We start from the raw sequence: 10,713 nt of genomic DNA on the forward strand, positions 1-10,713 counted from the left end.
CCAACCATAAAATTATTTTCGTTGCTATTTCATAACTGTAAGTTTGCTAATGTTTTCAATTGTAATGTAAATATCTGATATGCAGGATGTATTTTCATTTTTACAAATTGAACATAATTAAAGCATAATGATTAATCACAAAAACAATATGTAATTACATATGTGTTTTCCAATGGTCTTAGGCGATCCCTGTGAAAGGGTCGTTCAACCCCCAAAGTGGTCCCGACCCACAGGTTGTGAACTGCTGGTTTAGAATATGAATTCTATGCAGTTTTCCTGCTTTTTTTTTTCTTTTTTTTCCTTTTTTTTTTGCATGTGAGGCTGTTTGAAAAACATTCTAGGGACTTTTTCTTTTAAATGCTGGGTAGAGGAAGGTAAATTTCCTCTCTTCCCAGTGTACTTGGAGTTGCAGTCTCTAGAATACTTGTATTATTCCAAAAGATAGTCACAGGTCAAGTTAATTTGCATGTTAGTATTGTTACATTAAAAATTCATGTGTATGTATGTGCTTAGGGATGTCAAAGGCTGTTCAGACAGACTCTGAATTTCAGGTGTCGGATGTTTTCACACAAAGCTGCTTTTCACATGACGCCCTCCATGCAGGATGATCTAGGGCACTCAGCAGCAGGAAGTCATTGCTTCAACTGGGGTCCCTGAGTCTCATAGACAATGGAGGCAGGACCAATAATCAGCAGCAGGCGTGCTTATAGAGAGTGTATGTGCTGTGTGCACAGCGCTGTGCTAGGTGCTCAGGGATGGGTAAAGATTTATTACACAAGTCATTGTCCTATAAATGACTTAATCTGGTGGGTGACACTAATTTACACCCAAATAATAAAAGCTAGTGAATAAATGAGAGAGGGAAGGAGGAGCCCTCGTTACTGAAGTAGCAAGTCTCCAAATCTCAAATGGTAACATTTAAAATTTTATCCTTGATAAATTTATTTTGCGGTCAATGAGAGGAAATAGATTGAATTTTATTTTAAGGGGAAAAAATGGCCTGACAGTTGTTCTTATTCATATTTAAATTTATTTCCTAACCACCTATTTTGTTCTGTTGTCTATTCTAGTAAACTCAGCACCACATTTTAAATGACTATTATTTATATTTTGTTTTAATAATAAAGAGTCCATTATTTTCCAGTGCATTGTTTTGGCTCCCCTTACCAACCAGTTCTTCTCAGTAAAAATCAGGGGCACTTCATGAAGTTCCTCCAGAACTGGGATTATATTGGATATAATAAGCAAATATAAACTGATCTATAGATACTATTTTAAGCTAATTTCTTTCATTTGGTGTGTGGTTTCTTGCTCTACTTATTTAAAACTTTTTTTAGGGTTTTATTGGTTAAGTTTATTATTACATTATTATTTATCCTTGTTCCCTGTTTAATTATAGTTAAAAGACAACATAACATCTTCCATCTTAACTGTTTTTATGTATACAGATTAAATATACCTACATGTTCATTATATTCACACTAGAGGCCCAGCGCATGAAATTCATGCGCGGGTATGGTCCCTAGGCCTGGCCTGTGATCAGGGCCATCTTCCCTGGCTACCAGCAGCCAGCCCTGCCCCTGCCGCTACCCAACCTTGGTTCTCCATTCGCCATTGGGCGATCAGAGTCTGCCAGCTGGGGGCAGGGACTGAGAGGTGGTCAGTGCACCTCATAGCGACTGGTCAAGCAGGCATTCTGGACTCTCTGCCTTTTGGTCTATTTGCATATTTCTCTTTATATATATAGATGTGCTCCAATCCTTCCACTTCCAGGGAAAGGGGCAAAGGAGGGATGCTGAAAGTGATAAGGGAGGCAGCAGGGTGAACTTTTTTTGGTGGGGTTGGGGGGAGGAGAGTTTCCTCCTGATGAGGGGCTTCAAAGGGCAGCAGCCTACTTCTGCTATCCTCTGTCTACAGAGACACAATTTCTGATTGGCATCTGGCAGGACAGAGCAGTTGTAGGTACAAGACTGGGAGCGTCTTTCCACATGCAGCTCCCTGGACAGTCTCTTCCTGCCAAGAAAAACTTTGTTCTAACCATTTATCCCAAAGCCAGGGCTGCTGGGTGGTCTGGGGCAGGAGGGCAGAATGGAAGTGGAGCAGGAAGAAGTATGGGGTAGAAGACTGGGGGTGGGGGAGGGAGAGGGTGAAATCTGTGTGTGTGTGTGTGTGTAGGGGAGAGGGCTTGTGCAGAAGGAGAGTTTCGGTCAGCATAGGAAGGTTTAGAGGTACTGGGGGAGTAAGAGGGACCAGTAGATGCCAGAACAGGGAAAAGGGTTTACGGAATCAGGTGGGGGTCCACGAGGGTGAGTATAGACTAAGTCCCTTCCCCAGACCCTGCCATCCCAGGTGGCTAGTGGGAGGGGTCCACAGCGAGGTGCTGAGCCCCCTACACTTTGTGTCTGAGGCTCCAGAACATGTGGCCAAAACTCCCTGCCCCTGCCACTCCCATGGAAGTGCTGCCATTTGGAAGGCATTTGCAGGCACATGGATTGTTTTTAAGTTAATGCTTTTTAATTCACTCTGGTTCCCACTTGTCGTTTTTTTATTGAAAAGACAGATTCTGCTGGTGTGTGTTCCTTTGCGGGGATATTCTCCACAGGCAGAGATCCGATGAGAGACAGAGACAAAAGGCCCAGCGAGACCTGGGGAATGAGTAAACAGGACTAGAGAGCAAGGAACAGGGAGAGAGATGCACAGGGTGAGACAGACAGACACAGAGAACCCAGGGAGGCTAAGGGAGGGACTCAGCCCTAAGGGAAGAGCCAGTGTGCTGAGAAATCCTGCTTCAGGAAGGCAGATCCCTCCACCTCCAGCTAAGGCCCCTGGGGCTGAGCTAGCTCTCCTGTGAGCTCTGGTTCCTTTCAGCATAGACATGGCTGAACTGGCCTCAGTGAAAGGGCTGGAAGGATGTGGCTGGCAATAGACTGAATACACAGGGCCAGGGTCACCGAGGGCTAAGGATCTGAGACCAGACAAGAGAGAGGAGGACCTGGAGGCATTCCCTCCCAGGTCCCCGCACACCTTCTGTTTTTGAGTGAAGCCCAAATCCTGAATCCTGTGCCTTGGCTCTGGAGAGTGGTGGCCCTGACCTGCTGTGCCACCTAGGGTGAGCACCCTAACCTCTCTGAGCCCTGGCTATGCCACTTGTGATGGGGAGCATAAGACATTTTTGGGGCTAGCAATCTGAATTTGTTCCAGTGCCCTGCTTTCTACTGCACTCTCTTGCTAGCAGATAATTAACTCCATTTGTGAAAGAATGCAGGAGACTAGCAGTGGACTCTGTACCTAAGTAATCAATGTCCCTAATCCACATTCCTGAAGTCACTACCCCTTCCTTAATTATCTGGTCCCGAAGGAGCCACTTACCTAAATACTCCCAATTTACAAGGGCCTAAACCAAGGATGTAACAGCTTAACTAGAGGGAGGTCACTGGCACCATCCAGGATGGACATTAGATACAATCTAAAGTAACCACTTAACTGACTCTCGATGGGGTGGGGGTTGGGAGAGTCCACCACAGAAGTTTGGTAGTTAGGTAACAAAGAAACTCAGAAAGGTTGATGCCGGCCACAGGGATGAGTCCTAGGCGGCACTGCCGGCCCGGCTGCTCTGAGGAGCGGGTGCTGCTGGTGGCCTCTTTGCAGATGTATTTCTGTCATTGAACATTGGCCCATTTGAAGGCACGAGGGAAGCTCAGCCATCAGTATGTCCAAGTACAAACTGATCATGTTAAGACATGGGGAGGGTGCTTGGAACAAAGAGAATCGTTTTTGTAGCTGGGTGGATCAGAAACTGAACGACGAAGGCCTGGAGGAAGCTCGGAACTGTGGGAAGCAACTGAAAGCGCTAAACTTTGAGTTTGATCTGGTGTTCACATCCGTTCTTAATCGGTCCATCCACACAGCCTGGCTGATCCTGGAAGAGCTAGGGCAGGAGTGGGTTCCTGTGGAAAGCTCCTGGTGTCTGAATGAGCGTCACTACGGAGCCTTGATCGGTCTCAATAGGAAGAAAATGGCTTTGAATCATGGCGAAGAGCAAGTGAGGATCTGGAGAAGAAGCTACAATGTGACCCCGCCACCCATTGAAGAGTCTCATCCTTACTACCAGGAAATCTACAGTGACCGGAGGTATAAAGTGTGCGATGTACCTGTGGATCAACTGCCACGGTCTGAAAGTTTAAAAGATGTTCTGGAGAGACTCCTTCCCTTTTGGAATGAAAGGATTGCTCCTGAAGTGTTACATGGCAAAACCATTCTGATATCTGCTCATGGAAATACCAGTAGGGCACTCCTGAAACATCTGGAAGGTATCTCAGATGAAGACATTATCAACATTACTCTTCCCACTGGCGTCCCCATTCTCCTGGAACTGGATGAGAACCTGCATGCTGTTGGGCCTCACCAGTTCCTGGGTGACCAAGAGGCTATCCAAGCAGCCATTAAGAAAGTAGATGATCAAGGAAAAGTGAAAAAAGCTGCAAAATAAAGTTTTTTCCAAGTGTTGGCTAGGAATAGCTACAAAAAAGAGTAGCATGCAGTGTGTTATAGGTGCTGATCTCTCCCTCTCCTCTCTCTCCCTTTTCCTGATTTTTCCAGAGCTAGGCTGTGGGGTAAAGTTTGTATCAGTAACTAGGTAACTTATGTTGGCCCAGATAAAGACTTTAGGGTGCCTGAGTGCTTATGTCATAAATCTTACAGGTTACCTCTCCTGCTGGCCCTGTTTTGAGTTAAATTACTCAGCAGTGGGGCTTAATGTCATAAGTTTCTTAGATGGTAGAGTGATAATTGAGGTAGAGTTTAAGGTATTCATCATTCAACAAATCATTATGAAGTCACCACTGACAGGTACTAATTACTGCAGTAAGTAGTTCACTTTTATATTTACTAAGACTTTCTGGGATGATAGGAGACTATATTAGATAACTATACTTAAGTATTTATTATTAGTCTTTTCCTCTAGGAAAAGGGATGTTTTAATAGGTAAGATGAGAGGCCCATTAAATGGGAAAGCCACAGATGGGTTCCTCCACAACAGCCAGCAATAAACAGCAAGGCCCTTTGCCCTGTCTCTAGTCCAGAGACTCCTTTGACATGAGGTGGAATTCCTCTTTGGCAGTTAGAATTAGCAGCATATAAACAACTATAGCTGTTTGTGTTCTCTTATTTTTGTTTCTTGAACTTTAATCCTTGGGTACTTAAAATTGGTTTTAAAATAAAGTTCTGTGACCAAAAAAAAAAAAAAAAGAAACTCAGAAAGATATAAGGAGAAAATCTCATTGTCTAAGTCAGCGATTCTCAACCTGTGGGTCGCGACCCCTTTGGGGGTCGAACGACCCTTTCACAGCCGTCGCCTAAGACCATCGGAAAACACATATATAATTACATATTGTTTAGTGATTAATCACTATGCTTTATGTTCACTTTGTAACAATGAAATTGGGGGTCACCACAGCATGAGGAATTGTATTAAAGGGTCTCGGCATTAGGAAGGTTGAGAACCACTGCAGTGCTGCTTTGAATAAATGCTTTTCCTGAAACCTCAGCATGTCCAACTGTCTCTTCCGCACCAACTCCATAAATTCCATATTCCATAACATTTTGGTGCATTGACCGAGAATGTGTCAGTTGCGACTGGCTCTTGAGGCCACAGCTGACAAGAGCAGACTCCGGGATGCTCAGCCTGGGCTCTGTGACCCTGGGAAGGTGCCTCTGGCACATTCCTCGACTCATGGGGCCTGGGAAGACTGCTGTGCTTTCACGCTCCAAGTGGACTCTCCTGAGGCAGGAAACACCTTTTCTGGACCAGATGTCTGACGGGTGGGTGTCCCCTGGGGAATCAGTCCAAAATCAGGCCTGCTTTTAGGGGCAGAAGAAGTAGCTGATCACTACTCAGGCAAATCATTTGCCTCGGTTCAGGGACTTTCCATGGGTGGAAGTCAAAACTTGGACTGAGTGTTGTGTGAATGAGAGTGTGAAAGCCCATGCTCCATGGCGAAAGGCTATGGAGCCTGTGTGAGCCCTACCCTGCGGTTCTGTGGTGACCTCATACGGCTAAGTGAGGCATCGTCACCTGGGGGACTGAGGCAACTTGGTCCCTCCCTGCGGTGGCAATTGGGTCTGGGGTTTATATGGATCCTCCATCAAAGCTAAGTCCAGGCGACCTGCATGGCTGGGGCGGGCAAAAGAAAGTTACCTCCTGTTTGTCTTGCGTCTCTGTTCATTGGGTGGAGCTACATACTTGCAACATGGGAAATAGCTCCTCAACACCCACTGTGTTAGAATAGATGTTAAGGAATTTTAAAAAAGGATTTGCTGGGGACTTTGGGGTAAAATTAGTCTCTTGGAAGTTAAAAAGTATGTGTGAAATAGACTGGCCATCTTTTGGAGTCCAAAAGATGGCCACTGGAGGGCACATTGGATGTCCCCACAATTAGGAATGTTCACAGAATTATAACAGGTGATCCAAGTCATCCTGATCAGTTCCCTTATATCGATCAGTGGCTAGCAGTAGCTCAGCACAAGCCTCCTTGGATCCAGCTCTGTGTGTGTAAGAAGAGACAGAGTAAGGTTTTTAGTAACAGCAGAATGGAAGCAGGCAGGAGAAAAGAAACAGGTCCCTCAGAAGGAAGTTCAGCCCCCTATCCTACAGGAACCCCCCAAGGAAGCCCCGCCAGTTTTACCACCTCCATATGTGCCTCAAGTGGCACCCAGTGCTCCCTTGCCTGGCCAGGGAAGTTTACATACACCATCTCCTTCTGTCTCTCCCCAACTGGACCCTTTAGAGCAGTGGTTCTCAACCTTCTGGCCCTTTAAATACAGTTCCTCATGTTGTGGTGACCCCCAACCATAAAATTATTTTCATTGCTACTTCATAACTGTAATGTTGCTACTGTTATGAATCATAATGTAAATATCTGATATGCAGGATGGTCTTAGGCGACCCCTGTGAAAGGGTCATTCGACCGCCAAAGGTGCTTTAGAGCCAGTTTGACGGCACTTATGCTCAGCTGATCAGAGACCCAGGCCACATCTAGCCTTCCAGATGCCTCTACAGGAGATTCGGGGTCCCCTAGTGCTTGGAGAAGATGGGACCCTACAAGAGGGGAGACCAGTCTTTTACTATCAGCCTTTTACTACGACCGATCTCCTGATTGGAAGCATCACACTCCTGCTTATTCTGAAAAACCTCAGGCCACGGTAGACCTCCTTGAGTCAATTTTCCAGACCCAGAAGCTCACCTGGGTAGACTGTAAGCAGCTCCTTTTCATGCTCTTTAACACTGAGGAGCGCATGAGAATAGTAACAGAGGCTCAAAAATGGCTTCAGACCCAGGCCCCAGTAGGGATATTAGATGCAGACAGATGGGTGAAGGAGGCCCTCCCAGGTGAGGAACCCAGATGGGACCTGAACTCAGAAGACGGAAGGGCCAGGCTAGAAAGATATAGGCTGGCCTTCCTCTGGGGACTCAGGGTCAGGGCCAAGAAGCCTACCAATATGGCTAAGACCTCCAAGGTCTTCCAGAAGCCTGATGAAAGTCCAGTGGCATTCTACGAGAGACTATGTGAGGCATACCAGGTCTACACTCCTTTTGATCTTGAAGCCCCAGAATATCAAACTATGGTAAATGCGGCCTTTGTGGGCCAAGCCAAGCCTGACAAAAGGAGAAAGCTACAGAAGCTAGAAGGATTTGCAGGAAAAAACGCCACCAAGCTGCTAGAAATAGTAAACAAGGTTTCCATTAACCGAGACAGGGTGGCTAAGAAAGAAGCGGAGAGACTGAAAAAGAAAGCAACCATGATAGCAACAGCTATCAAGGAATCAAGTTCCCAGACAAATAAGAAAGAGAAGCAAGGACCTAGGCCAGGGGTAAGGAGGACAAATCTGAAGCGAGACCAGTGTGCTTATTGTAAGGAATCTGGACATTGGAAGAATGAATGTCCAAAGCGCCAGAAAGAAAGGTCAGGGTCGTCCAACCCACCCAGCTGCTACCAGCCAGAACTGCCTGAAGTGGACCTTATTGGGCTGATGGCAGCTGACTCTGACTAGGACAGACTGGGCTCTTTTCAGTTGGGCCCCCACAAGCCCATGGTCAGAATAAAAATTGGGGGCCAGACTGTGGACTTTATGGTTGATGCAGGAGCTAAGCACTCAGTAGTCACTCAGAAAGTAGCATCTCTATCAGGAAAGGAGGTCACCATTATCAGAGCTACTGGAGACCAACCAGACCTGTAGACTATTCTGCCATCCTCGCCGATGCCAACTTGGTGGCCACCAAGTAATTCAGGAATTCCTGTACTTGCCAGATTGTCCAGTACTTCTGATGAGTAGAGACCTTTTAGCCAAGGTGGGGGCAGAGATCACCTTTGCTCCAAATGGCTCGGCACAGCTGCGCCTAGGTGAGGAGATCTCTCTAATGATCTTGTCCTTAGCAGTGCCCAGGAGAAAGGATAGAGACTTTATACTCCTCAAAGGCCTCACCTTTAGAGCCTGAATTAGAGGAAGAATTCCTGCTGTTCTGGGTAGAAGGAAATCCCCCTGGCCTGGCCAAGGACCATGCCCCAGTACTAATTGACTTAAAGCCTGGTGCACAGCCTGTAAAAATCTGCCAATATCCAAATCCAAGGGAGGCACGCCTAGGAATCCAGGTCCACTTGCCAGTAGACTGGCTGCTTCAGTGGGGACTTTTTAAACGATGTCAGTCTCCATGGAACCCTCCTTTCTTGCCTGTCAAAAAGCCTGGGACTAATGACTACCGCCCGATACAGGACCTGCAGGCTGTTAATGAGGCTGTTATAATCCTGCATTCAGCACTGTCAAACCCCTACACACTTCTGGGACTCATTCCACCTCTGGTTTACATGTCTGGAACTGAAAGATGCCTTTTTCTGCCTTCAATTGGCACCCTCCAGTCAGCTCCTGTTGGCCTTCGCATGGGAAAACCCAACTACGGGGTCCAAGGAGCAGTTCACCTGGACTAGACTGCGACAAGGGTTCAAGAACTCCCCTACTCTTTTTAGTGGAGCAATAGCATCTGATTTAAGTTCCCAGGACAGGACTTGGGGTGTGTTCTACTCCAATATGTAGACGACCTCCTACTGGCTAGCTCAGCCATGGGCAAACTACTGCCCGTTTGAAATGAATAAAACTAAAAAAAAAAAAAAAAAAAGACCGTACCCTTTTATGTAATGATGTTTACTTTGAATTTATATTAGTTCACACAAACACTCCATCCATGCTTTTTGTCCGGCCCTCCAGTCCAGTTTAAGAACCCATTGTGGCCCTCGAGTCAAAAAGTTTGCCCACCCCTGGGCTAGCTCCATGGGAGCTCAGTGCTGGGAAGGAATGTGAGCCCTTCTGAGACTCTTAACTGAAACAGGTTACCGGGTGTCCAAGAAAAAGACACAGATTTGTTACAAGTCAAGTATCTAGGCTTCCAAATCACCCAAGGGAAACAAAGGCTAGGGATGGAAAGAAAGCAGGCAGCGTGTGCTATCCCAGTCCCTAGCACCTGGCGACAGATTCAGGAATTCCTGGAAGCAGCAGGGTTCTGTTGAATTTGGATCCAAGGGTTTTCAGACCTAGCTAAGCCTCTCTATGAAGCTTTGAAAGGCAAAGAGAAGGCACCCATCGACTGGGGTCCTGAGCAGGAAAAGGCCTTCATCACTATAAAGGCAAAGCTCACCAAGGCCCCAGCACTAGGGCTACCAGATGTGACAGGAGACTTTAACCTCTTAGTTCATGAGAACAATGGGATAGCCCTAGGAATTCTAACCCAGGAGTTTGGACCCTGGCAAAGACCAGTATCTTATCTCTCCAAGCAGATTGACCCAGTTGCCTCTGGGTGGTGCCCATGTCTCAGGGCCTTTGCAGCCACACATTATTAGTCAAAGAAGTGGATAAGCTTACCCTGGGACAAAACTTAAATGTAAAAGTACCCCATGTTGTTGCCATCCTAATGAAAGCAAGGGGACAGCACTGGCTAACTCATGCTCAAATAAGTATCAGGGGCTCCTATGTGAAAATCCGCATGTAGGTTTAGAAGCAGTGAGAACTCTTAATCTTGCCACCTTTTTACTGGTCACTGAGGGAGCCCCTGAGCATGATGGCCTAGAAGACCTAGAGAAGGTTTACTCCAGCTGGCCAGATCTAACAGACAGGCCCCTACAGAATCCAGACTTAGTATTGTTCATGGACGGCAATAGCTTCCTAGATGAAGGAAAGAAACAAGCCAGATATGCAGTGGTATCAAACTTTGAGATAATAGAGGCACAGGCCCTGCTTGAAGGATGGGCAGCACAGAGGGCAGAACTTTGGGCCCTAGTCAGAGCCTTAGAACTCAGTAAGGATAAGCGTGCCAACATCTACACTGACTTGCACTATGCCTTCACTACCCTGCATATCCATGGGGCCATATACAAGGAAGGGGGCTCCTGATGGCTGGAGGAAAAGGAATCAAAAATCAGAATGAAATCTGGATGTTACTACTAGCAGTCTGGGAGCCCAATGGAGCAGTCCATTGTAGAGGACACCAAAAATGAAAAGGTTCAGTGTCAAAAGGAAACCACTGCACATATGCAGTGGCAAAGATGGCTGCTAAGAAGCGAGCGGTGCCATCGCACATCATGCTGGCTCCTGAATTACCTGAACCTCTGAAATACACCCCTCAAGAAGAAGAATGGGCACAGAAAGAAGGGGGTAAGAGGATTAAGA

The 10,713-nt window shown here is 46.5% G+C and overlaps 1 protein-coding gene across 1 annotated transcript; it reads left to right on the plus strand.

Moving 5' to 3' along the window:
- The first annotated feature begins 3,598 nt into the window (after positions 1-3,598).
- LOC118676662 (bisphosphoglycerate mutase-like) lies at positions 3,599-5,140 on the plus strand. Its single transcript, XM_036350912.1, has one exon. The coding sequence runs from the start codon at positions 3,710-3,712 to the stop codon at positions 4,487-4,489; it is 780 nt and encodes a 259-aa protein (XP_036206805.1). The 5' UTR covers positions 3,599-3,709; the 3' UTR covers positions 4,490-5,140.
- Positions 5,141-10,713: the final 5,573 nt, after the last annotated feature.

This window comes from Myotis myotis, unplaced genomic scaffold, assembly GCF_014108235.1.
Source record: "Myotis myotis isolate mMyoMyo1 unplaced genomic scaffold, mMyoMyo1.p scaffold_m19_p_2, whole genome shotgun sequence".
NCBI lineage: Eukaryota > Metazoa > Chordata > Mammalia > Chiroptera > Vespertilionidae > Myotis > Myotis myotis.